We start from the raw sequence: 26,969 nt of genomic DNA on the forward strand, positions 1-26,969 counted from the left end.
ATTCAAACAAAGTTCTCAAGGGGTTCTAAAGAGTGCCAAATTGATGTCTAGTTTAAGAGCGATGCCATTCATGGGATCCGAATCAATCTAACATTTGTATAGGATTGTCCTATACACCTGTCTGCCCCATAATCTAGTTCTATATATAATGAACAAAGAGTAAATAGCCGTAGCATCTCCAGTACTTACCAGACTATTGTTACTCTTCAGGTCAGTATTATCACATTAAACTTAACTGCGAAGAACATACGCCATATTTTACCTAACATATACATACCTACTGGCACTACTACCGAGTGCCAGCAGGTCATGTACAGTAGTAAGTCATTTCTTTGGCATATCAACTTACTGCTGTATGTCAAATCATCAATAATTACTAATAATATGCAGCTATATTCAATTGCTATTATATCAATTCATTAACCATTATAACTATATACTAATTCATTGAATATATTACTGTGTATAAGAATAGCGCGGATCTTAAACAGCCGAATGGGCGCAGACACACAGCCCCGCCCTGCAGAGTCCCCCACTCTAAAAATCGATGATAAGATCTTCCCGACTTTTTTTAATCATCCGCCTTTGTTTCATTCATTCTTTTCCACTTTTCACATAACACTCGCACTCTCTCTACTGCAAAAAGTGATCCCAAAATGGCACCCTCAGCCACAGAGTCCGAAAATGTCGACCAAACCGTCCTGTCCCTCCGCAAAGTCCTCGTCTCCGAATCTGAACCTCTCGCCCGCCGGTTTCGCGCTCTCTTCTCCCTTAAGCACTTAGCCTGCCTGCAACCCCCCCACTGAGCAGACCCTCCCCGCTATCCAGGCTATTGCCGCCGGTTTCGCTTCTTCTTCGGCTTTGTTGAAACACGAGCTTGCATACTGCCTGGGTCAGACTTTGAATCGCGATTCCGTCGCTTACCTGCAGCATGTTGTTAAAGATGTCCAGGAGGATGCGATGTGTCGTCACGAGGCCGCCGAGGCCCTCGGTGCCTTGGGTTTTGATGATAGTCTGGATCTGTTAAAGAAGCTGCGTGATGACGAGAATGAATTGGAGATTATTCGGGAGACGTGCGATATCGCGGTTGACCGTATTATCTGGGAGAACTCGGAGGAGAGGAAAGCTGAGAAGTTGAAGCCCAGGTATGTTCTATTTGAATCGTTACAATTTGTCTACGTACGCTAATCCCCCTCTTCCGTTTCTAGTGACTTCACTTCTATCGACCCCGCTCCCCCAATGCCTCTGGAGGCCAGCGAGCCCTCAATCCCCGATCTCGAGAAGACACTGCTCGACACTAAGCTCCCTCTTTTCCAAAGATACCGTGCCATGTTCGGCCTTCGTGACCTTGCTTCTCCCCGACCTCCCCACCGCAGTTGGCGCCATCAATGCGCTCGCTAAGGGTCTGAGTGACCCCTCTGCTCTGTTCCGTCACGAGATCGCTTTCGTTTTCGGCCAGCTCTGCCATCCCGCCTCCATTCCTTGCCTGACTACTTGCTTGAGCAACACCAAGGAAGAGGGCATGGTGCGTCACGAGGCTGCCGAGGCTCTGGGCAGTCTGGGCGACGAGGAGGGTGTTGAGGACATCCTGAAGAAGTTCCTGAATGACCCCGAGCAAGTCGTGCGCGATAGTGTCATCGTGGCTCTTGACATGGCAGAATTCGAGAAGAACGGCGAGGTAGAATATGCTCTTATTCCGGAGGGCGCTGCTGCCGCCGCCGCATGAATGACATGGTAAAAAAAGAATTTGCAATGAATTGATGAATTAAAAGAAAAAAAAGTCGTGACGTCGTTATTTTGATACTCTTTGTTATACAACCCCAATATAGATCCGTTTCCCACAATTGTACATCTTCGATCCCGTTTTTCCTCTCTTCTTTTTTGGGCTCAGTTGTTTTGGGTTTCCCTGCGGAGTGGTTAGAATACATAGAGCTTGGTTCGTCAGGCAAGGAAACGACATACTTGTAACCGCAAACACAGCGGAAGAACACAGTACTACCTTCATCCGCACTACGGAGTTGAACAGTAGTGAAGAACATCTCTTTCCGGCCACATTTCTCACAGGTCTTTTGTGTGATAGCTTCAGTCTTGCGATCTTCGGCGGATAGTGTCTGGACCGCAGATCGCTTGGCTCTCAATGTGGAGGGAAAGGCGGAGGGCTTGGATTCGGAGACAATGGTCTGAGGAACAGTATCTGAGAGATATACATGTTAGCCTTGTCATCCACCTGAAAGTGATCCAATTTGCTGACCTTTATTCCGAGTTCCGCAGACATCGCAGTGTAGAATAGCATTGGCATCTCCGGTGGATTCGCGCAGCAGATTGCCGCAATCCGTACAGAAAATGAGCGATCCAATAACGGACATGATTATGCTGGATTGCTTCAAACAATATATTTAAGTCTGCCGAAATAAGAAAAACCGAAATGCTCACGAAGCTGAGAAGTGCGGCTTGTCCATCTTTTTTTTATCGCACGGGCCACTCGCGATATCAAGGCGGTCAGACGCGGCAGATCAAATGATGCCCCGAAAGGCAAGACGATCATTCAACGACCGATTCTCCTGTTCATTCTATTCTGTCTCTCCCATTTCACAACAAATAATCAAAGAGGGATTGCGCATCGAGGATGGCATAGATGCTCCTCTTTCACCACTCCCGCAACTGCCATGTTGCAACCGGATTTGACCTTCTCTCGCCTCCTCCGCTAGCGCTTTCCCTTGTCCGTCGGACAAAGAAGTGAGCAACGAACGCCATAAAGTCATCATGGATCAAAATGGACGTCCCGCGGTGCAAGTCGTGATCAACAACCACCTGCAGCCGCAGCCAATTTATACAACCAATATGAATTACCCTCAACAATCGCGCCCGCTTTCCGTGGACGAAGCGTTGCAGTACTCGTCGATGTCCAGCGCGCCAGTCTTTGGTCTCGGTCAGTCACTCCGAACACTGTCTACTCTTTGACGATTTTGTATGATGATTTGGAAACTAATTCTTGGGCCTTGTAGAATGTATCATTCGTCCTGATGTCGGTCGACCATCTACTACAACTTCCATAAACCATGTGCTTCAAGCTGGTCGCAACACTCTAAAAGAGCTGGATACGGAGATACAGTCGGGTCAGGATGAATCGAGTCGCTTGGAGACTTCACGTGAATATCTGCAACAATTGTTGGATGGGGATCAGTTAACTGAATTGTATGTTGGTTTTACCCTGGGATCTTCTTTCGGAGAAAGTGTAAATTCGTCTTTGGAATTTTGGACTCTTCTGATACTTTCTGTTCATCTTCTAGCAAGTTCAAGCTTCCTCCAAATCTCACTTCGAACCGAAAAGTCATCTCAAGTGTCCCCGTTGGCTCATCTGCCAGTCGCAATCAACTGGGCCCTTTCGCGAGGATGATGCTAGAGTCAACGGATATAGCTTATAGATGTGAGCTTGAACGACATTGATTCTGATTAAAGTCAATCCCATTAACAAATTTTTTGGTATAGGTCCCGAAGTATCGTCTACCAATGTGAAAGTTGAAATCCCGAAGTCGATTTCCAAAGTCACCCCGGAACGGGAGCAGCAGTCGGTGATCTCCAACCATTCAAGGCCGACTCCAACCCCGACGCCCGCACCACCCCAAGTACCATTCACATCAAATCACACCTCTAGTGGAATTTCTGTGGTAATACCAGTAAAGCCTTCACCCAAGAAATCTGGCCAAGATTCGTCATTGAACGTGAAGCCGCCTCATGATATCGAAATGACGGCTATTCGGCTGAAGGATCAGAAGGCTGAGGCGGACGATGCTCTTCAAAAGTTACAAGACCTCCTTCTGGAGATATTCGAGGCTGAGGATCAGATCGATCTAGATAGTGGAGGTGGTCCTACCTCTGGCACATCGAATCCGACTTTCGTAAATACATGGTCACTAGATGTGCATGGCATGGTGTTATCTTCAGATGCTCACAGCCGACTTCAGAAAGCCTTTCGGAAAGTGGCTAGCTTCAATCGACTCGCAGATATCCCATCAGAATATATCAATCGGGCACAGAAACTCTGCGAGAAAGCGATTATTGCTTCACAGGCTCCCGATCTGAGCTTGACTGATCCGTTTAATGAATCTGAGATACAAGAGTGGAACAGAAAAGTGGATGATATGCTGAACGCCATGTTTGCGATTGGTACTCTTTTGCAGACAATGGCTGGACGGCAAACGGAGCGCGATCTATGCCCTGAGGATCTCATTGAGGCCATACCCAATGTATTGAATGGGGCATTTGACCATTGTATCATCCCTGCTGTCGAGGCACGTTCTAATGGCAAAGATGCGGAAAGATTTGGGTTTTTCTCGGCACAGAGACGCACCATTGGAAGTCTCATCAACCAAAGCAAGAAAGTTCTTACTTTGTTCGCAGACTTTCTCTCTCGCATCGAAGTGTCTGAAGGCACGATAACAGCCACCGAGTTCTTCGCTGCCAAATTGATCTTTGTCGAGAATACCCATAACGACAAAGACTCCGCTGTTGGGCCTCAAAAGTATGAATCAGCGAGACGTGGAGCAATGGATGTTCTAGCAAAGATCTTTTCTAGATATCCAGATCAACGACCATTCATCTTGGATGAAATTCTGGTCTCACTGGAAAAGCTTCCTTCTACGCGCCAAAGTGCAAGACAGTTCAAGCTTGCGGATGGCAAAAATATCCAACTTCTGACTGCACTGGTCCTTCAACTCGTTCAGACTACAGCCTTAGAGGACCCGCGGGCTTCTAAAGCCAAGCGGCAACTACAAGCACAAAGTAACGGTGACAATGATGAGGGCATGGGCGAAAATGGTACCAGAGACGAAGACTCTAATGATGAGAATGAGTTGGATGAGTCTTTGGAACGCTTGGCTGCGAAGGTTAATCGACTTTACGATAATGCCTCGCGAAGTGCGCAATACATCGTTAAGTTCATTGTTCAGCGAGCCATGACCTCGACCAAAAGTGGTGATCAACCATACCGCAACATTCTCGATCTCTTTACTGAAGACCTAATCAACGTTCTTGGTTCCACTGACTGGCCAGCCGCTGAATTACTCCTCCGTATCATGGCATCACACATGGTCGGCATTGCCGATCTCGACAAGAGTCCAGCCACAGCCAAAAGTATGGCTCTTGAGCTGTTGGGATGGATGGGTTCTTCCATTTCCGATCTTATGGCCACTGCTCAACACATGCTCCCGGCTTTGGATGATTCCGATAATGAGATTACCGACTACCTTAGACAGCAATTCGAGGACTATAACTCTCGCGCTCTCCACCCACAAGATCTTGTTGCTCCGAACGGGCCATATAGAATGGCTCTTGAGTTCCTTTCCGAAAACAGAGGCTCTGACAATTCGCAATTGACGAGTACTCGTGGCTTCTACTTGGCCCAATGGGCCAAAACCGCCTGCACACTCTATTATAGCGAAGAAGATGAAGAAATTCCACACGATGAGACGACTGATGAATTGGTTAGGGTTCTGTCTAGATCATTCTCCGATTCACGCTGGATGGAAACACACAGGCAATTTGATTCCATTTCGAACGTTCAAGGAAGATTTGCCTATATCCTTACAGTCTTGAACTCGAGTTTTGGCAAGGCGTTTGACACGATTTTGAAAGTGCTGCTGAATTCTATTACCAGTGACCAAGCCAAGGTCCGCAGTCGGAGCTTGAAGAGCGTCATCTACATGCTTGAAAAAGACCCGAACCTACTTGACCGTGACACTTCAGTCATGCGAGTCATTCTCCGTTGCACAACTGATGCTTCGCCTATGGTCCGTGATTCTGCATTGTCTCTAATTGCCAAATGCATTGCGTTGAAACCAAAGTTGGAAGAAGAAGGATGTCGAAATATTCTTGCTTGTGCTGCTGACCAGACAGCCGGTGTCCGTAAGCGCTGCATTGGACTGCTAAAGGAACTTTACCACAAAACCAACCGTCACGATTTGAAACTTGCTATACTTGACAGTTTCCTTCAGCGCACTGGTGACCATGAAGAGAGTGTCGCTACTCTGGCACGTCAAACATTCGAAGAAATTTGGCTGGTTCCATTCCACGAGTCAATTGACTCTACCTCCGATGGGCCAAAGCTGAAGATGGCTCTTGGTGAACAGGTAGGCCTGATCGTGAGCCTCGTTCAACGCAGCGATACCACGCTTGAATCTCTCAGCACCTGCTTGAAGGCTGTACTTTCCGACAAGTCCAAATCTGCGTCGATGAACTTCAAGGTCTGCAAAGCGATGGTGGCAATCATGTTCCAGCGCCTTGTAGAAGATGCAGATGTCTCTGGCAAGGAGTTCCAGCAAGCTTTGCTCCAAACAGTCACTGTTTTCGCAAAGGCCAATGCAAGATTATTTAGTCCTGATCAGTTAGAAGCCTTGCATCCCTACATTGGCCATCTTGCAACTGCGGACGACCTTTTCATCTTCCGCTCGGTTGTCGTCATCTACCGTTGTGTTCTGCCACATCTTTCGTCAGCGCACAATACTCTCCTCAAAGAGGTGCAAAATGATCTATTCAAGAGTGTGGCCAAGCTCGCCCGTGCCGAGCTGAATGAGGTCATGGCGTGTCTTTGGACTATTAATAGTGTCTTGCAAAACACGGACCGATTGGTCAAGTTGACGGTATCGGTCCTCAAACCATTGCTACAGTACAGGGGTATTAAGGACTTGTCGTCGGAGGCCAATGCGGGAATACTAGCTCGCGCTAAGAGCTATATACGAATTGCAGGCTGTGTGGGACGACACTGTGATCTTGAAGAATACTTCACTCACTTCAAAAAATCATTCCCGACATCGTCCGGACGGAGTGTGGCTGATTTGATGGTCGATTTTATTCTCCCTTTCACCTTTTCTTATCAGCCGTTTGAGCTGCGAGTCATGGGTCTTGAGAGTTTGGGTTCTATATGTCAATCTTGGCCTGGTCAATTCGGCCGAGAGCCTACTCGGAAGACCTTCGCACAAGTTTTCAAAGAGGATGCTCCTGGTCTACAGAATATCGTGCTTCGCTCATTTGCGGATTTCTTCGCCATTCATGAAGGCCGATCTGAGAAGGCGGTTATGCCATCTGCTGAGACCGCTGCACAGGAAGACTCGACTCGACTAGGCGGGTCACTGAAGGCTAGTGACAATGATGGCGCTGCAGCGCTTATAGCCCAGCACTTCTTGAAAGATATGCTCAAAGTGGCACAGTCACGGCAAGACACGTACGCTCTGACTGCAATTGAACTCGTGGCTAGCATCAATCGACAGGGTCTCGTCCATCCCAAGGAATGCGCTGGCGTCCTCGTTTCATTGGAGACCTCTACTGTGCCGGCAATTGCCAAAGTCGCCTTCGATGCTCATAAAATGCTTCACTTGCAATATGAGTCTATGTTTGAGCGAGAGTACATGCGAGCTATTCAAGAAGCCTTCTACTACCAGCGTGACATTGTCGGGGATTCGAATGGTGCAACGCCTCGCCCTTATGTGGCGAAGTTAGCGCCGTTATTCGAAATCGTCAAAATCAGCAACAGCAAGTACCAGAAGAAGTTTCTTTGGAATCTTTGTTCCAAGGTCAACTTCGAATTGAAGAAGCTGGATGCTAGTGGAGAACCGCCGGAACATCTTTTGTTGTCTCGCTTTGTCTCACAAAATTTGGCCTTTTTCGATTACGGTCAGCTTGCTGAGTTGGTACCCACCATCGAAGCTATGGAACGTATTGTCTCGGCGACTGGCACTGTCGTTGCGCATGCCATTGAAACGGACGTGTTTCCCAGTCCTATCGGGCCTCCGATGGTTGAAACTCCAAATGGTATGATGGTACTTGCTACAGAGATGCCAGTGCCAGCCAGTGTCCCACAGCAAGTCAACCCTAACACCTTAAGGGTATTGACAACTGCCGCTGCCTCTCTATCCATGCTCTGGGAGGCTCGAACCTACCTTCGACGTCTCTATAATCTTAGTGCTCATACGAAAGACAAGGAAGGCAAGTCCGCCGCAAAGGAACTTAACAAGACCGCGACTAAGGTCCATGGCGTGACTGGCGATAAATTCTGGGATTCCATCGCCAACAATATGGCTTCACTCGACAGTCAAGAAACCATGTTGGCCAAGTTACGCGAGTTCTCCACCTTGCTCTCCATCGACGAGGAATTCAAGGTCGATCGAGGTGATGATGCTGATGGTGATCTGGATGCGATTGGTGAAGTGGATGATATGATGACTGGACCCCGACCTCAGAAACGCAAGAGCTCTGTTTCAAGTACAGGGTTTAATAAACGACCGAAGAGTCGTAAGGACTCTGTGGGCAAGAAAAGATCCAGTGATGAGCCCGATGATCTATGGGACTGATGATCAGTCTCTTTCCATTTCATTTTCTTCTTGCGAGATGATGAAATACTCTTAATTTTGCTTATTTTTTATTCTGCATATCTTGCGAAGGTGGCGTTAAGTTCTTTTACATGATGATCATCTACGATGGGCTTTTCAGTTCTTTTTTTTTTTCAAGACTAGGGACTGGCGGATATGATATACCCCTTTCCTCCCATTTTTTTTATCTCTACCTACTCTTTGATTCGATGTTATGCATCATACGGCGCTGGCTGGGTGGTTCATTTGCTTCTTTGCTTGTGTGGGGCTGTCAGGCCGGATCCTCCTTAGCTTCACTTTATTTTCTTGACCGGATGATGTGTATATAATAGAATCATTCCAAAATGGAGTATGCCTATCAGATAACCTCCCTGTTCATCTAATTTCTCTGAATATTTTTAAATATCATCCGTCACGGAGTCTATCCTCCCGAAGCCTTTTCTACTTACTCACCGATGCTGTTTTCTGTTTAGGGCTTCGGCCGTGCCGGTTTCCGGTCCACGTGATTCCATGACGTCGCATGCCTTACGCGCATCTTCTTCTCCTCTTCCAACTTGGTTCTAACATAGTATTACTTTTGCCTTTACAAGAAGTACCTTTGTTTCTATTGTCTCGTTTCGGTCATTCACTTGGACTTCATGTATATGCGTCACCTGTGATCTGCCAATCTTTACTTCTTTTCTTGGCACCGTTGATCTGCGCGGCCTTCTTGTTGTCATTCTCCTGCAGTTCCCGTCCTGCCCAGTATGAGCGCGGCGTTGCTCCGGAGTTGTCCGGACGGGCCCGCGCTGAAGGCAATTGGGAAGATATCAACACGACTCAATCCTTCAAAGTCGACATTGATTACAAGGTTCCCTCTCTCTAGATCCTTGTATATCAGTTCTACTGCTCCCGCACCTGCTCCCGTGTCCGTTTCCGCTTTCGCTCATCGTCGACGTGCCTTCGGTCCTATCTCAACCATTACGACTCCAATCCGGTTCAAATCTGATAATTTACCTCCTACATCCACCACAACGAGTGAAGCTGCTAAGCTCCCTCTCAAGGAAAGATCTCGTGCTTTCAGGATCTTGTCGAAGCTTTTTACCTTGTGCGGTGTCTTTGTTTTCGGTTCTGGACTTGTTGTTGCTGCTTTCTTCATCTACGATGCTAGTACTTATCGCGAAACGCCTACGGCGGAGGATATCCCTATTTCGGAATTGGCGCTTAACCCACGCCGTGGTGGTCCTAAGAATCTACCAATTGCGGATTTTCTGGTTGGCGATTATGATTCGGAATCGATGCTCGAACAAAAGGATAAACCTCGTCTTGTGATTTTGGGTACAGGATGGGGTAGTATTGCTTTGCTTAAGAACTTAAATCCTGGCGATTATCATGTTACGGTTGTTTCTCCGACGAATTATTTCTTGTTTACGCCTATGTTACCATCTGCTACGGTTGGAACTCTTGGTCTTCGATCTCTGGTTGAACCTGTTCGTCGCATTATCGAACGAGTGAATGGTCATTTCCTCAAGGCTTCGGCGACAGATGTCCATTTTTCTGAAAAATTGGTTGAGGTTTCTCAGGTTGATCAGGATGGTAATCAGAAGAATTTCTATTTGCCTTATGACAAGCTTGTTATTGGCGTTGGTTGCGTGACGAATCCTCATGGTGTGAAGGGATTGGAGAATTGCAATTTCCTGAAGACTATTGACGATGCTCGTCGGATTAAGAATCAGGTTTTGGAAAATATGGAATTGGCTTGTTTGCCTACTACCACCGATGAGGAGCGCCGTCGGCTTCTTTCTTTTGTTATTTGTGGTGGTGGACCTACTGGTGTGGAATTCGCTGCTGAACTATTCGACTTGTTGAATGAGGATCTATTGTACTCTTTCCCACGCATTGTTCGCAATGAGATTTCCGTTCACATCATTCAGAGTCGGACTCATATCTTGAACACATACGATGAGGCGCTCTCTAAATACGCTGAGAGCCGCTTTACTCGTGATGGCGTTGAGGTCCTTACCAATGCTCGTGTCCGGGAAGTGCAAAAGGACAAGGTTTTATTCAGTCAAGTTGAAGACGGAAAAACTGTCGTCAAAGAACTTCCTACTGGATTTACCCTTTGGTCCACTGGTGTCTGTGAGTCTCAATACCCATTCCTATGCCTTTATACACTCCTCCGGCTAACACATTCTTCCAGCTCGAGCCGAAATTTGCGAAACATTATCGGATAAACTGGAAGGCCAAAATAACAAACATGCCCTTGAAACCGATTCTCACCTTCGTGTGATTGGCGCACCTCTCGGTGACGTCTACGCCATTGGTGACTGTTCCACCGTTCAAAACAACGTTGCTGAAAACATCATCCGATTCCTCCGCACCATTGCCTGGGAGAAAGGTCGTGACCCAGAGAAGGTTCATCTCACCTTCTCTGAGTGGCGCGACGTCGCCAATAGAGTGAAGAAGCGCTTTCCACAAGCCTCAAACCATCTTCGTCGTCTGGACCGACTCTTCATGCAGTACGATAAAGATCACTCTGGCACCCTCGACTACGGCGAACTCTCCGAACTTCTGCACCAAATCGATACAAAGCTCACCTCGCTACCTGCCACTGCCCAACGTGCTAACCAGCAAGGTGTCTATCTGGGCCACAAGTTGACTCATATCGCCGCTGCCCTGCCCGGTCTTCGAGCCAATGAAATTGACTATGGAGACCTTGACGAGGCAGTCTATCACGCATTCAAATACAAACACCTTGGTAGCCTGGCATATATCAGTAACGCGGCTATCTTTGATTTCGGTGGTTTGAGTTTCAGCGGTGGTGTCATTGCTATGTATCTCTGGCGCAGTATTTACTTCGCTGAGAGCGTGAGCTTCCGTACTCGGTCTATGTTAGCTATGGATTGGGCTAAGCGGGCCCTATTTGGAAGAGGTTCGTTCCGTTCTATTTGATTCCCCATTTCAGACTTGAATTCATCATAACTAACTTCTCTCGCACCAGATCTCATGAGCTTCTAAACAAACTTCGACAATATCCGCACCGGCTGGCATTTCTTTCCTATCTCTTTCCCCTCCCCCGCCTTTCCCCTTTCCCCCTTGAGCCCGGTCTGAGACCATCTTTAAACGACTTTCTTTTCCTCTTCATCTTAGCTCTAGAAAATGAGTTCATTCATGGATCTATTTCAGGTTCCTTTGTATCTTACCTTGGACAAGCGATTCAAGGTGAGCATTAGTGATCTGTTCTGCTCCATTCTGTTTTGCTTTAGTCTTATTCGAAGACTGAATTGTACTTTGCATATTCCTTTTTTTTGTTCTGATCCATTGCATTTCCTCTGCTTGTACCCATCTCTATACTTTCAAAGTATAGACAAAGTTTGCCTGTATTATTGCTGGTGGCCCGGGAATTGGGTTTGATTTGATGTGATCTGGAGAATATCTATGGATGAGTGGATAGTGTGTATAGGTATTCGATCACACAGTGCTGGTAATACTTGAACTTCATGGTGAACCTTCATTGGAAGTGAGATCTACTAGGTCTCTAGTTGAATTTTCAGTTAAATGGAGCTACAGAAAGCATTTCAGAAGCGTAAACCTTTACGCTTCTGAATAAGAGGAATTGGAATTACCCTTAAGACAGTCCAAACCTTGAAGGTTTGGGCTGTTATAAAGGTCTTGTCCCACTATCGGAGATACTACTAGTATCTATATATAAACGGCGAGGGGACAGCGATGAGGCAGTTATAATCCGATACAAATACAAACTCAGAAAAGACATGGGAAGTGATCGAATACAATGCACAATGTCTCTTTATTCTAAATTTCGGGCGATCTTTAGTAACCCTCACCGACTGGAGAAAGAATTAGAGGAGCGATTTAAAGTAAGGGTCTTTCGGGGTTATGCAGTAGTACAGGCGATGTAGAATTTGAGGGGCCTATAGAGGCTCATTGTTCAACATTATTGGGCAATAGACTTACAGATAGACATACAGATTTATTTACAATGAAGTAGTACAAAATGGCTTAATAAAAGAAGCTTTGTGGAAATAATCATAGAAAACCTTTTCAATGAGTATACAATGTGCAGAAAATGTATAGTCAAATTAAAAATAGATATCCCCTTGAAACTCCAGAAACATAACCATGCTCCAAGGCGCCTTGCTAAAAGATTCACGAACAGGGACGAGAAGACTGTTCGGTTAGAAAGAAAAAAATGAAAAGAACGAGACCGAGAATGACCAGAGAAAATCAAACAGATGGGAAAGAAACAAGATCATCATGAGATCATAGGGTCAACATCGCCATTGTTGGCCATGACAGTGTCATTGGCTCGATTGCCGGCTCCATTACTGGAAGTGGTATTACGGTTACTGTCGTGAGTTTCACTGATCAAGCCAATATCCAGTTTTTCAGGGATATCCTTTTTAGCCTCGCGGGCTTTGTTCTCTGCATACGCGCGAAGCTTGACCAGTCCTCGTAATCGGGCCTCTTTACGAGCGCCCTGGCTTTCAAGAATTGCTTCGTTGACTCGCGTTGCGATTTCCTTACGTAGACTTGGATCTAGGAGCGATGCAAGCCCGGGTGCCAAGTTATCACTTGGGAAAATGAGGAGCGCAAGGGTCCGTTCCAAGTCCTCGAGGAACTGGGGGTTGGTTGGGGCTCGCGGGGCTAACTGTGAAGTCGCAAACTCTAGGGCTGGACTGATGTCGCCATCGGGTGTAGATGTACAGACTCGAATTAGTTCAATCAGTTGCAAACGCAACAGCGAAAAGTGAAGAGACTGGTTCTCATCCAAGATCTAATTCATCTCGTTAGCAATGCATTCGACAAATTATTTGTGCGTGACAGTGTAAATAAATTGAGATGTGTGAATTTTGCTCATACTGAGGACTGAAGATGTTTGTTTTTCCGCAACTCCCCGGAGGGTATGTAGGAGTGGTGCATGAAACTGGTATAATCATAGCAAAGGGGGAAAGGGGTGGATGGTAATGATGGTGCTGTAGGAATGAGGTGAGTCTTACCTGAGGATTAAGCTCGTTGATCTTCTCAATCGCCAGCCGGATATTACCCGAGTGAATAGCGGTCCTAATCTCAACACGTTCCTGGATCGAATCAAGATCCGTTCGAAGTTGGATGTTGGCCTCAACAGCAAATTTCTTCGCAGCACTCGGGTATCCGTTGGTGATGAGGTAGTCCATGACAAGGTAGTTTATATCACTGCAAATCACTATTAGCAACAGTCAAGCAAGATATGCGTGAAAAGAAAACAATAATGAATGCGACAGGCAGTTCAGTAAGACAAGTCAATTTTTTCTCCTCAGCGATTTTCAGAGAGATTCCCAACTTGATTTTTAAACGCATCATATGAAAGCCCGGTCACACTCGAATGATCCGAGAGACCAAAACATAGGGGAAAAGAGGGAGGGGATGGGCATAACTCACGTCTTGGACGGCTTAACCTCATCAACCTTCCGCTCGAACTGGTGCCATGTTGGCGTCGCTGTTGAGGGAGTGCGAGACATCTGCGCAGTGTTAAAAGACCCCACTACCACGGACGAGAGAGCACGCCGGGCATCATACAAGATTAGCAGACATTGCTGAGTGGACAGCTATCTGTGATGGGATATAAAAGCTATCTCTGAAGCTCAAGGGCGGCCCAAAATAACGACGGCCATGGAGAAAAGGCAGAATCGCAAAAAGGGGAGAAGAGAAGTATTTTTTTGCCCTGAAGAAGTGAAGAAGAAAAAGAAGAAAGGAAAGTTGCGGTTGCCGAAGAAAATGGATACCAGATTACGTAATCCACAAGCGAACAGACGCTAGTCCCAATTGAAGTGGGAAGCTGCTGAATGGGAAGCTCTCGAACTTCTTCTTCATGAGACATTCTGCTCGTTGATAGCAGTAGTCTTGCGAGATACATCAGAGGCCATGGAATCTATTTCACCGTTTGCCTCGTTCACGCAAGGTGTGAACTACTCACCACCATGGCAAGATTTGAGTATCATCGGGATTGCTGGCTGTTCCGGCTCCGGTAAAACCTCGGTGGCTATGGAGATTGTCAAGTCGCTGAATTTGCCTTGGGTTGTCATTCTATCGCTGGTATGAAATACTCTGTATCCTGCGTTACGACGAAAGAGATATATTTTTTTTTGAAAAAAAAGGAAGAAAGACCAGGTTTCTAACATATATCTTCAGGATTCCTTCTACAAATCTTTGAACCCTGAGGAACATCGCCTTGCCCATGCAAATCAGTATGATTTTGACTGCCCAGATGCATTCGATTTTGATGCTCTAGTCGAAACTCTTCAGGACTTGAAGAAGGGGTAAGTCATGGTTGTGGATGTGGTTGTGGTTGAGGAGAACCTCTTTTGTTCTGGTTAATCTGACCAGCATGGGTTTTCAGCAAGAAAGCCCACATCCCAGTCTACTCGTTTGCGGAGCATCAACGCCAGCCTCAAACTACGACTCTCTACTCACCTCGTGTTATTGTATTTGATGGGATTCTGGCACTTCATGACCCTCGAGTTGTCGAGCTACTTGATGTCAAGGTATGCTGGACATGAATGCTCTCCGCAGTGAAGCCGAAGCTTATCAATTACCCCACTTAGATCTTCGTAGAGGCCGACATGGATGTCTGCTTGGGTCGTCGCAGTAGGTGCTCTGCTTGATATTTTGCATGTTATTAGCTAATCTGGACGAAAATTCCAGTTCTTCGTGATGTTCGCGATCGAGGCCGTGATATCGAGGGTATCATTAAACAGTGGTTTGCCTTCGTGAAACCATCTTACACCAAATACGTGGACTCGCAACGACAGATTTCGGGTATGCCTAGGCTTTTATCTTCCAATGAAGATTTCCTTGGAGCTAATCCAGCCCTCAGATATCATCATTCCTCGTGGAATAGAGAATTTGACAGCTATTGGTATGTGTCCTCATACAAGGCTTCTCCGTCGTCACTTCATCCTAACTTGACCAGATATGGTTGTTAAACACATTCAACGGAAGCTTCAAGAGAAATCGGAGAAGCACACTGAGATGCTCCGTAATCTCGGGCTTATTGCGGCCAAGGTGGAGCTACCGCCAAATGTATACGTGATGCCTTCGACACCACAGTTTGTTGGAATGAATACTATTCTGCAAACCCCGGAAACTGAGAAGGATGATTTTGTCTTCTATTTTGACAGACTTGCCTCAATCTTGATTGAGAAGTATGTACGCCCTCGCGATATCTCATTTCTATATATTAATCTTGAATTGCCTAGGGCCCTCGATATGTCTCCGTATGATTCGACCACCGTGGAAACCCCGCAGGGTAACCAATACCTCGGACTGAACCCTCGTGGTATTGTGTCTGCGGTTGCAATCCTACGCGGCGGCTCTTGCCTGGAAACTGCTTTGAAGCGAACCATTCCTGATTGCATTACCGGTCGTCTATTGATTCAGACTGACGAAAATAGTTCTGAGCCAGAGCTTCACTATTTGAAGGTTCAGCCAGGAATCGAGGGCCATTCCATGGTGATGCTCCTTGACCCGCAAATGACCAGCGGCGGAGCTGCACTGATGGCTGTTCGTGTATTGATCGACCACGGAGTCCAAGAGGATCGCATTGTATTCGTAACTTGTGCTGCCGGCGAAACTGGTCTCAAGCGATTGACAGCCGTCTATCCCAAGATCAAGGTTGTTGTTGGCCGAATTGAAGATGAAGGCGAGCCGCGATGGATGGAGAAACGCTACTTTGGATGCTAGCTTAGCCCATGAGTGTTGATTCCACGCATGATAGAGCTTAATGTTCTGGAATTACGAAGTACATAAACGCACGTTGCATACATACATTATCATGAATATGTTTTATCTCATTAGCATTACTCAACTTGAAAAATTTCTTTGTACCAGACTCAAATGCTACACCAATACAAGTAATACTATCTCAAGCCCATCATCAAAAGTCGTTCAATTTAAACCATCACTACTTAATATCAACTGGTTTCATCGCATGGTCTACAAGCGCAGTTTGGCCGCTTTTTCCGTTTTGGGCGAAATAGCACGTGTACGACTACACCGCCCTGAAACGCCGGCAGAAAAAAAGAAATTCCGCCGCGCATCGAATCAATCGTATTTTCCCGCACGACATTTCAGATCTCAATTCCCGACTCTTGTCATTACTTGATCGCTCCATCTGTTAGTAAGAAGGAGTACATTACATAATGGCAGGCCAAGATAGGAAGAAGTCGAAGAAGGGCGGCAAGCCTAAAGGCGAAGCCGGCCCTGTGATTAGTACGTGCTATGCGAATGCCATTCCCAGTCGCAATGCAGCAAAGCTGCGAGGGAAATGCCTTGAGAATGTGTCATTGCTAACTGGTTTCATTATGTAGCGGATCCTCGTTTCTCCAATATCCAAACGGACCCTCGCTATCGTCTTCCCAGCAAGCGCCAAACCCATGTCAAACTCGACAAGCGCTTTTCACACATGCTCAATGATAAAGACTTCTCTCGCAATGCTGCAGTAGACCGATATGGACGAAAACTGGCACGCGATGATACAAAGAAACAACTAAAGAAGCTTTACCGTTTCGAGGATGATGACGAGGACGAGGAGGAAGAGGGTGGTGATGTTGCAGATGATGTCAGCGTTGACGACGATGATGAGGTGCAGAAGGAGTTGAAGCGTATTGATGAAGGTCGTTCTTACGATCCCGCTCGTGACGGTGGATTTGCCGAATCTTCATCCGAAGAAGAAAGCTCAAGTGAAGAGGAGGAGGAAGAAGAGGCAGAAGAAGAAGATGACGAGATCGAATTCCCCGATAAACAACAGGCTGATGTGCCTCTTGGAGATGTCACAAAACGGATAGCGGTTGTCAACCTGGACTGGGACAATATTCGAGCTGAAGATCTTATGGCTGTCTTCTCAAGCTTCGCCCCAAGTGGTGGCCGTGTGCTGCAGGTTTCTGTCTACCCAAGTGAATTCGGAAAGGAGCGAATGGAAAAAGAGGAAGTTGAAGGACCCCCTCGAGAAATCTTTGCCACAAAAAAGGATGGAGAGGAGGTAGAGGAACTCGACTCGGATGAAGAAGAGGAGGAAATCAAAAAGTCTATGCTGAAGGGTGACGAAGGCCAAGAGTTTAACTCTACACAATTGCGACGCTACCAACTTGAGAGACTCCGTTACTTCTACGCCATTCTTACATTCTCATCCAAAGAAGTCGCCAAACATGTCTACGATTTGGTTGATGGCGCAGAGTATCTCTCAAGTGCCAACTTCTTCGACCTCCGCTTCGTCCCCGATGAAACCGATTTCGACGATGACAAGCCCCGCGACCAATGCTCCCGAATCCCTGATGGTTACAAACCTAGCGATTTCGTCACCGATGCTCTTCAACACAGTAAAGTGAAGTTGACATGGGATGCGGATGATAAGTCTCGCAAGGAAGCCCAGGCACGCGCTTTCCGAGGTTCGCGAAAGGACATCGATGAAAATGACCTGAAGGCATACCTTGGAAGCGACAGCTCAGATAGTGAAGATGAGGAAGATGGTGGCGTGGAAGTTGTTGATAATACCACCAACGAAGGCACATCCAACAAGCTCTCTAAGCGGGAAGCTGAGAGACAGCGCATGCGGGCATTGCTGGGTCTCAGTGCGGAGCCTACGCGATCCAAGTCCGATGGCCCAGTCGGTGAGATGGAAGTCACATTCACATCTGGTCTGGCTGGTGGTCACGGCAAGGATACTATTTTCGAGAACGAGCCAGAGATCGAGGAGAGCACCGTCGATAAATACGTGCGAAAGGAACGTGAGCGCAAGAAGCGACGTAAGGAGAAGCAAAAGGCCAAGCGTGAAGGGACTGAAGTTGCAAATGCTTCAGACGGCGAAGAAAAGCAGGACGTTGCTCCTCCGGCTGACGAACCCCGGCAAGAGGAGGACATGGGCTTTAACGACCCCTTCTTCGACGACCCCACCGGCAAAGCCGAGTCTACAGCTCGTCGCAAGGAAGAGAAGCGCAAGAAGCGCGCTGAACGCGATGCCGAAGAAGCTGCTTCGGCCGCTGAACGGGCTCAGCTGGAACTTCTCATGGTGGATGATAAGCAGGCGGATATCAAGCACTTCGACATGAACGAGATTGAAAAAGCTGAGAAACAGGCCAAACGAAAGAAGGGCAAGGGCAAGGGCAAGAACAAGGAAGTTGCTCCGGTTACGGATGATTTCAATGTTGATGTCAGCGATCCTCGATTTGCTCGTCTGTACGAGAGTCATGAATTTGCGATTGATCCAACCAATCCGCGATTCAAGGCCACCTCCGGCATGAAGGCCTTGTTGGACGAAGGTCGTAAGCGCCGACGTGACCGGGATGACGGTCAGACTGACGTTGCAACGGAGGATCAGGATAGCTCTAAGAAGAAGCAGAAGAAGACATCGAAGGAGGCTGGGTCTGAGGATCTCAAACGGTTGGTCGATAAGGTCAAGCGGCAGTCAAAGAAGGCGTAAGCACAGCTGCTGGTTGGCACCTATTAGCATGTACTATGGGACTATGATATCAAAAAATGCACAGATAGAATTGGATAAGTCATTTTCAGTTGATTATGCATCATGCAGATCATGTGGGCTGAGTAGTATAGCTCCGAATAGCTCTAGTGGGTACCACCGATATTGATAAGTTGGTAGTTTCATCAGTTCAACTCGGGGATGTCAAATGTTCCTTTCACCATATCTATCTCCTTACATTACCTTTGTTACACCAATATCAATGCTGTTCATAGCTGGCTTTTTCCAGGTGAGCATACAGTAGTTGTTCATGCTCAGTCACAAGACAGTGGTCCATGCCGTACATCGTGGACTGTGCCACGCCACTGTGTTCACCGCTGGATGTATCTACATCTGCTCTGTACTCATGTAGATATGTTCTCTATCTATCTAACTAACACATCCATCATTCTATACTAATCATTTACTCTGTACACATAACTGTATCTTAGGGCATGCAGCTGATCATGTGCCCATCCCGTTGTTCGTTGCTTCACCGCCTCTTTGGAATCTCCACTTCCTCTCCAACTTCCTCCCCTCCATTCAAAGAGACACTTCAGTCGCTGCTTTCGTTTCTTGTTCGTCTCTTTTGCATTTCCACTGTGGAGTGTCCCCATTCTCTTCCTCTTCCTCTCTCGTGTGCCCCTCTCTCTACTCCTTTTTTTTGTCTGAGATTCTACCCAATTGTGGTATATCTCGCCCCACTGCTGCAGCTCATCCCACTTTCCTACTCTCTTATTCTCCCCCTCCCCCATCATTTCTACATTCCAACCCCTCCATCTATCTGATGATGGTTGCTTTTCGGTGGAATTAAGCAATGGGTACATGCAGTCTAGTCTTGCCTAGCTGTCTGATACCCATCGTTACACTGCGTCTATTCGATCGGACCGTTTTCCTCTTCTTGCTTTTCTTCTACCTTCTATCTTCTTGAACGGCGGGTTCAACTCCCCTCCCGTTCTATTTAACCTGAACCATGTTGGGTCGATTATTGAGTACCGCTGCATCAAGCTTAAACCCAGCTACATATTCCTCCTCCCGCAATCAAAATACGCCTCTCGAATCAGTAACCGAAGAGGAACATACCTCCGGCCTTCTCTTCCCCGATGCGAGCCTACTCCGTCGTTCCAACACTCATGCATACCCGTTACAAACGACCTTTCATTCCCCCAATGCCTCTACTGCGGGTGCCTATGATGACCGTGGGGGAATGGAATTGGAGCCCGGCAAGGATTTCCGGGTAATCGTGGCTCAAAATGCCCTCGGTGACAGGGATGCCTGCGTTTTGTTGGACACACGTGCCTCATCCGATTCACCCCCTTCTGGTCTAGGCATCGAATCGCAAGGCCTGGACCAAACAGGCTCCAGACATGCTCGTGCTGTTTCCAGTTTATCTCGTGGAACTCGTCGAAACCTCCTTACCCAATCATCTGTCGTCGAATCCAGCCCCCTTTCTACCGCTGCTGGTGCACGCCGGGCATCTACAGCTAGCGCCGGTGCCTTCTCACGAGCCCGAGGTCGGAGCTCTACACTTGCTTCCGGGGGTGCATGGCATGATAATCCAAAACATGGCACAGATTCTAATGACACGGGCTTGCTCAACTGCATATTCGGCAGCAGTGCGTTCAGCTACCGAGGCTCATCTACGAAAATGCATATCATCTCTGCTGATGAGGATTCTGGGATGGCTGCTAGCATGTCACCCGCTGGCCGAAGCCCTATCTCTCGAGCTTACACTACTGGAAGCCCTGCCGGAATGATGGGAGCAGCTCGAGGCCCAGATGGCAAGCCACCTGCCAAGGTTACTGTCCTATTAACTAGGATGTTCAGCGTCAACATTCCAGAGGGAGCAGATGCCTCTGCCGACCGACAGGATTATGCCAATGCCATTTATCAAGAGTCTTTGCCCGAAATGGGCTTCCCCTTTCCGGACGTGGCAAAGCGAAAGAAAATCAAAGAGAAGAAAACACCCATGTATGCCGTGGCCATCACTATTCAAATCCCGTTATTGGCGCGCAATTCAACACGACCAGCGTCCCGATTCAGTACCATTGGTGTTGATTCCTCCCGGCTTGGACTATCTAGTTCTCTAGATTCAGACTACCGTTGGCCCGGGACGCTGTTCGACGATAGCCTATCAGCTGCTTCTCCTCCGGCAAGTCTAGACGAGCGCCTGGATTTGTTGGTTGACCATTGGGATGTCATTACTCGCACGCTATCTCACCTGGAGAGACTTGCCCGGAACGAGATCCTTTTCCTACTGAGGAAAGTGGACTCCCTCGCTGGTCCTCAACCGAAACCTGTGAAACCTCCCAACATGCAGCGGACCAACCAAACCATCGTTCATTTGCCCGCCAATATACTTTCGGTGAATTCCAAGCTCAAGGAAGAAGCCATTCGAAGTACTCGCCGCATCAGCATGGCTCTTCAAACCCCGTATGTTGTGACGGGCCAGAGCCGCTGGGGTGTGTGGCGAGAGGAAGGCCGCTCTATCGTTAGAGGACTTGGAGATAAAGAGTCAAACTTCTTCTTCCTGGTGTTGTTGACCGCATTTCTGGGCAACCATACAGAATGGCTCAATGCTCTTGGCCCAGACTGGTATCGGCGTCGTCACAATCAGCAGCAAAAGGCTCAACAAGACTCAGAGCCCATCCTCACTCATCGAACTGTTGTTGTGTGCCCTGATAAAATGACTTCCAGACGCTTGATATTCCTCCTATCTGCATTCTTCCCTTCCAAACAGCGTGCCGAGCCGTTGCCCTCACCACTGCGTCCCGGAACCTCAACGTCAATGCGTGCTGTCTCCCAAAGTCCCCCAGCTGTGCCAGTCCTTCGCCAAGAATCTCTTCGAAGAGCCATCGAGCGACGCACGCGCGCCCAACGAGGCTTCCCAGCAGAGAATGGCCAGCACAGGCGCTCAATGAGCGTTTCATCTCAAGACACTGCTCAGAGATCTAGTGAAGGCGTTGACATGAATCCGCCTACATCTAATCAGTCCGCACGCCGAGGCTCAGATGCTCGTTCTATCCGAACACTGGGTCCCCACCCCCAGAGCAGGGATCCCCGTGCCCAAGCTACCAGTGGAGCAACTATCTCAATGACGAATCAAAGCAGTACCGTCCCTGTTCCTCATTTTACATCACAGCAGAGTCGTCCCGGTCACGGAGGACCTGATCATAACGGAGTGGATTCAAATGATAGCCTGGCATCAGAGAATCTGCTCAAGAACCTACAACGAAGCGATAGCTCTGTGCTGGGCTCCAACGGAAGCGTTCCATCTGCCGGTGGCCGCTGGGGAGGTCTCTTCTCGGGCCTATGGAGCTCACGACAGGAGTCTACCGATGGAACAGATTACTACTCCCCATCTCAAGCCCGGAAAAAGTCAGTGTCTACCATCGCTGGTCCTATTACCCGCGGCGCGCCTACATTAAGTCAAATGGTCAAAGAGGCTACGCAGGACGAGGCGGAGCATCGACCCGAAACAACACCGAGTGGGAATATCTCGATCCCAACTGCCGCACCCCATGGATCTGGAGATGACTCCCCAGAGCCCTCATCCCTGACAAGCCAGGTCCGCGAGTCTCCTTTAAAGCTATCAGTACGGGCCGACGAAGGAATTGTTGATGTTGATCTTCCACTTCCTGGATTCTTATCCCTTTCATCCTCGGGAGATTCTACTATTGCATCGCCGAAAAAGACTCGGACGTCTGTTACCAGCGTTGACGCGATTCCCTCTACCCACAGTAGCGGTTCTGGATTCCACACTGCCATGAAAGATACCCCTGATGGCCCCAGTACTCATGTTGCTGGATGGTTGAAAGGGTTTCATGAAGATTTTTCTCTGCAAGCAGTTCGACCATACGCGTCCCTGGAAGCAGATATCAAACGTGCTATGCAAGCTGAGCCCTCGCCTTACATCCCTTCCACGCCGGATGCGGATGGATCAGAGCGTTGGGTCGATGTTGCAACTACTTTAATTGCAGATACCACATCTTCATCTGTCAAACGTCTTCGCTTAAGGCGCAAGATTGTTGTGGGTCATGCAAACCCACTCCCTACTTCTCCAGTCGGTGGCCTCAATCCAAACCAAAGGTCGTCGTCGACATCACAATTCAGTAGCATATTCGGCTACAACAAGTCCCCAGAGGAGAATATCAATGGCGGGACAGATCCTACCTACGTGGAAGAACGATTTATCGTTGAACCCGTCATGGACCTAGATGGTATTCTCGTCGATGCAGTCGAGCGAGTACTCGGCCAAAGCGGATATTCTTCGCTCGCACACTCTCGCGCTCCGTCTCCCTCGCGCGCTCGCAGGGGCGAAGACACTGGTCAAACCACGCCTCGTGGCGAAGATCCCCCACCTGTTGAAGTGCCCCGCGCCGAATGTCGCAAAACGGTCCTCGGTGCGCTCGAAGAGGTTGTTCGAATTGTCACGGCCGAGCACTGTCGCGAAGACGTTGATACTGGGCTGGGAATCGCTGATCGCGAGCGTCGACGAGCTCAAATCGGTGCTGACAATACCCTACGTCAGGGTATCCGAAAATGGCTTCTCGATGTTGAAGAAGCTTGGTGATTGATCGAGTGCGTTTCGTGTTGCTATGAAACTGGATCATCCTCTCTCTCTCGCTTCCTGCTCCAGCCTCGAAGGTATTCTGCACGCTAATTACTACAAACATCGTCTACTATGGAGAGTTTCTCTCAAATTCTCGCTTTTTTTTGTTTATTGCGAAGTGTGATCCATGCTTCATTTGCATTGCTGCGACTTTCTTCTATGATACCCAACACTTCGTTGATGCCTGTATTAGCAGGTCTTGCATTTTGTTTTTAATATTAATCTTTTTCAGTCACAGCGTAATGGAACAGTTCAATATTTCATCTCTTCGCCTATTAAAATTGTAAGGCTTGTCTTCAGTAAATTGAAAGGTCGAAGTTAAGTGAACCATAGCCCTAGAATGTACGTCAAGTTATTGCTATGGTTGATCGAGATGTATGATGTGTTCTACGATGAACCAATAGAGCAAAATGCTACACTCTTGTAGTATTCTAGAAGGCTATACTTGCACAAGATGTAATATCACATCTTTTGCCATTTCCAAGGATTAATTCTGCAAGTACTTCACATCCACGTCGTGGCCCTCAACCTCGACAGTCTTCCCATCTCCAGCAGGAGAGACTCGAATGGTCTTCAAGACTTCACCCGTTTGGCTGGGATTTACAAGTTCGACCGAGATATTACTGGGCAACTTGCCATTGACCAACACTTGAATCCCTCCCAATGCCTCCTCCTCAGGTGCCTTTAGCGAGGGATTCGTGATCGTCACTGTACCAGGCCGTACCAGGATGGGAAGTGTATCAAAACCATGGGTTTCAGTATACCATTGGCCACCTTCATAAGTCTTTGAATAATCAAACCAGCTAACCCATTTCCCAAGACTTTCATCTTCAACCCTGGGTACGTAAAAAGTGACCTCGCCCTCTTCCGAGAAAACAGGCGCAACCAACAAATTCGACCCAAACATATACTGCGTATCAACAGCATAAGTATTCAAATCCTTCGGAAATTCAAGGAAAAGTGCCCTCATAAGCGGTACACCGTCTAGATGGCCTCGCAAAGCCTCTTGCAAGATATACGGCGTGAGCAGGATCTTCCTCTTCACGCAATCCCTTAAAACATCCGAACAATCTTCACCATAGATCCACGGAACCCGGAAAGAACTAGACCCATGAAGTCTTGAATGAGAAGATAAAAGTCCAAACTGTACCCATCGCTTATACAAAGCTGGCGGGGGCGTCCCTTCAAACCCTCCAATATCTGAAGCCCAGAAGATATACCCACTAAGCATCAGACTCAGTCCACCACGTAGAGACTCAGCCATAGCTTCGAAGGTACTTTCGCAATCGCCGCCCCAGTGAACGGGGAATTGCTGACCCCCCTGGCGCAGTGCTGCGTGCGAAGAGGAGGCCTTGGTTCTTTCCGACGCGGGTGTTTAGTGCGTTGTAGACGATGCGGTTGTAGAGGAGGGCGTAGTAGTTGTGCATTCTTGCTGGGTCGGAGTTATCGTGGTATTTTATTCCTTTTATCGGGATTCGTTCGGCGAAGTCGGTTTTGAAACTGTCTACGCCCATGTCCATGAGTCTTTCTAGATGGCTTGTGTACCATGTACATGCAGCAGGGTTGGTGAAGTCCACCACGGCCATACCGGCTTGCCAGAAGTCCCATTGCCAGACAGAGTCGTCGATGCGCTGTAAAATGTTAGTTAATATCAATTGAAATGGGCCTATACAACGTATTTAATAGGAAAATAGGGAGCCATAAAAGAGCTGAGCTTATCTCCTACCTTGATGAAATAGCCATTCTTCTTCCCTTCCTCGAAAAGAGGAGAAGCCTGTCCCACATAAGGATTAATCCATACGCTAATCTTCAATCCACGATCCTTCAATCGCTTGAGATAACCCGTAGCATCAGGAAACATTTCCTCATCGAAATCGAAATCACACCATTGATACGATTTCATCCAGAAACAATCAAAATGAAACACACCCAGCGGAATATCTCTATCCTTAAACCCATCCAAGAACCCTGTAACAGTCTGCTCATCATAATTCGTCGTAAAGCTGGTCGTCAACCAAAGATTATAACTCCAAGCCGGCACAAGTGCCGGCTGGCCCGTCAAACCAGTATACCGTCTCAAAACATCCTTCGGCGACGTTCCAGAGATAACGAAATACTCAATCTCTTCGCCGGCAACAGAGATATTGACTCTAGTCGTACGCTCAGATTGAACTTCTAAACTCACTTTCCCGGGATGATTGACGAATACACCGTATCCCTTAGAGGAGATATAAAAAGGAATATTCTTGTATGCGAGTTCGGAGCTGGTTCCTCCATCTTCATTCCAGATATCGACCGTTTGCCCATTTTTAACGAGTGGACCGAACCGCTCGCCTAATCCGTAGACCTTTTCTCCGACGCCTAGATCGAGTTCGGCTAGCATGTAGCCTTGTTTCTCGGCGTATAGACCGTCTGTCATGTCGTATTTTGGGGTACGTGCGTCGCGGACGTACCCGATTGATCGAAATGAATGGCCTGTGAGCTTTTTGCTGGCTTCGCTGTGATATACGAAGCCAAGCTCATTGGGGTTGGTGTTTATATCAAGGGATAGGGCTCCGCTGGTGTAGGTGAGCTTTTTGGTATCTTGATTCTTGGTGATTGTGCTGTGCCCGGTTTCTTGGTTTATGGTGTAATGGGGTCCGTTATCGACGCTTCCTGCCCTAGTAAGAGTGAGTGCCTGTTCTGTATAGTTACCAGTGCTTTCTCTTGTGGGTGAAATCAAAAGGGCTCTCGTGTTGATTGATTCAATCCTTGATGAAGAACTTACCAATGAACGAGCTTCACGCCGATGATTCCCTCTCGAGGTGAAGTGACTGTCGCCGAGATGGTTGCTATAATTCAATTAATTAGTCAAATTCTTCCATTACAAGAACATTCATGAAACTAAACTAGGGGAAGTACGTACGCGAGTTCAGAGTATCACCACGATGTCTCTGGAATTTGTTCAACAGTAGATTGACCGTTTCCTGCTGCACGCGTAGTCTCTCAACATTGCTCATCCATTCGATATTCACCCCCTCCTATTAAATTAGTATTCCAATTCAACGAACTAGAAAAAAAATGGTAATATTTTACCTGCAAACACCACATTCCATCCGTGAACTTCATTATCGCGATTCGTTCAAAAGATCTCAAAGCCAATCATCAACAGATAACCGTGCTATTTAAATCAAGACAGACATGAATCATGAGAATAGCCTCACAAAAAAGAATGGACAGATGGCCATAACCCCAATTTCAACCATCTCTTCAACCCCTCGCGTCTCCTAATTCGACACGGAGTCTCGTCCGACATCACCAGATTGTGGATCTGGCACTGCTGTCTGCGCAGACAACGCAGTGGAACAAGCGGGGTACGGATTTCCTCTCACGATGCTAGTAGCAGGTACCTCTGGCAAAGGCCAGGTAGCAGAAATAGACCGGAATCTAAGCCTATCCACCAACCAGCGTCGCGTGAAGCGAATCTCGGCTGAATTTAGGCGAAATGGCTAAATAGCAGCGTGGT

At 47.6% G+C, this 26,969-nt stretch overlaps 9 protein-coding genes across 9 annotated transcripts; 6 read left to right on the plus strand and 3 right to left on the minus strand.

Moving 5' to 3' along the window:
- Positions 1-656: 656 nt before the first annotated feature.
- Positions 657-1,726, plus strand: N7469_003538 (deoxyhypusine monooxygenase; the record flags this gene model as incomplete). The annotated part of the gene is made up of 4 exons (XM_056642458.1): positions 657-722; positions 784-1,145; positions 1,209-1,342; positions 1,377-1,726. 4 exons carry the CDS (start codon positions 657-659, stop codon positions 1,724-1,726), a joined length of 912 nt encoding a protein of 303 aa, XP_056501870.1.
- Positions 1,727-1,887: 161 nt separating this feature from the next.
- Positions 1,888-2,366, minus strand: N7469_003539 (DNA-directed RNA polymerase I core subunit RPA12; the record flags this gene model as incomplete). The annotated part of the gene is made up of 3 exons (XM_056642459.1): positions 1,888-1,906; positions 1,963-2,194; positions 2,252-2,366. The coding sequence occupies 3 exons, from the start codon at positions 2,364-2,366 to the stop codon at positions 1,888-1,890; spliced, it is 366 nt and encodes a 121-aa protein (XP_056501871.1).
- A 397-nt stretch (positions 2,367-2,763) lies between these two features.
- Positions 2,764-8,345, plus strand: N7469_003540 (putative sister chromatid cohesion protein Mis4; the record flags this gene model as incomplete). Its single annotated transcript, XM_056642460.1, has 4 exons — positions 2,764-2,929; positions 3,006-3,195; positions 3,291-3,427; positions 3,490-8,345. 4 exons carry the CDS (start codon positions 2,764-2,766, stop codon positions 8,343-8,345), a joined length of 5,349 nt encoding a protein of 1,782 aa, XP_056501872.1.
- Positions 8,346-9,109: 764 nt separating this feature from the next.
- Positions 9,110-11,360, plus strand: N7469_003541 (putative NADH-ubiquinone oxidoreductase 64 kDa subunit; the record flags this gene model as incomplete). The annotated part of the gene is made up of 3 exons (XM_056642461.1): positions 9,110-10,481; positions 10,543-11,274; positions 11,344-11,360. 3 exons carry the CDS (start codon positions 9,110-9,112, stop codon positions 11,358-11,360), a joined length of 2,121 nt encoding a protein of 706 aa, XP_056501873.1.
- Positions 11,361-12,615: 1,255 nt separating this feature from the next.
- N7469_003542 (glucose-induced degradation complex GID8) lies at positions 12,616-13,934 on the minus strand (the record flags this gene model as incomplete). The annotated part of the gene is made up of 4 exons (XM_056642462.1): positions 12,616-13,137; positions 13,361-13,556; positions 13,782-13,861; positions 13,920-13,934. The coding sequence occupies 4 exons, from the start codon at positions 13,932-13,934 to the stop codon at positions 12,616-12,618; spliced, it is 813 nt and encodes a 270-aa protein (XP_056501874.1).
- A 330-nt stretch (positions 13,935-14,264) lies between these two features.
- Positions 14,265-16,082, plus strand: N7469_003543 (uridine kinase family protein; the record flags this gene model as incomplete). The annotated part of the gene is made up of 8 exons (XM_056642463.1): positions 14,265-14,435; positions 14,532-14,659; positions 14,740-14,884; positions 14,945-14,987; positions 15,045-15,158; positions 15,217-15,258; positions 15,313-15,544; positions 15,599-16,082. 8 exons carry the CDS (start codon positions 14,265-14,267, stop codon positions 16,080-16,082), a joined length of 1,359 nt encoding a protein of 452 aa, XP_056501875.1.
- A 458-nt stretch (positions 16,083-16,540) lies between these two features.
- N7469_003544 (pre-rRNA-processing protein ESF1) lies at positions 16,541-18,816 on the plus strand (the record flags this gene model as incomplete). Its single annotated transcript, XM_056642464.1, has 2 exons — positions 16,541-16,610; positions 16,709-18,816. The coding sequence occupies 2 exons, from the start codon at positions 16,541-16,543 to the stop codon at positions 18,814-18,816; spliced, it is 2,178 nt and encodes a 725-aa protein (XP_056501876.1).
- Positions 18,817-19,825: 1,009 nt separating this feature from the next.
- N7469_003545 (uncharacterized protein) lies at positions 19,826-23,425 on the plus strand (the record flags this gene model as incomplete). The annotated part of the gene is made up of 1 exon (XM_056642465.1): positions 19,826-23,425. One exon carries the CDS (start codon positions 19,826-19,828, stop codon positions 23,423-23,425), a length of 3,600 nt encoding a protein of 1,199 aa, XP_056501877.1.
- Positions 23,426-23,951: 526 nt separating this feature from the next.
- N7469_003546 (putative sugar hydrolase) lies at positions 23,952-26,572 on the minus strand (the record flags this gene model as incomplete). The annotated part of the gene is given in 6 exon segments (XM_056642466.1): positions 23,952-24,815; positions 24,832-25,095; positions 25,191-26,124; positions 26,232-26,295; positions 26,370-26,484; positions 26,540-26,572. The coding sequence occupies 6 exon segments, from the start codon at positions 26,570-26,572 to the stop codon at positions 23,952-23,954; spliced, it is 2,274 nt and encodes a 757-aa protein (XP_056501878.1).
- Positions 26,573-26,969: the final 397 nt, after the last annotated feature.

Source organism: Penicillium citrinum (assembly GCF_028827155.1).
Source record: "Penicillium citrinum strain IBT 23319 chromosome Unknown utg000003l:1.0-4596430.0:1.0-4598250.0, whole genome shotgun sequence".
Lineage (NCBI taxonomy): Eukaryota > Fungi > Ascomycota > Eurotiomycetes > Eurotiales > Aspergillaceae > Penicillium > Penicillium citrinum.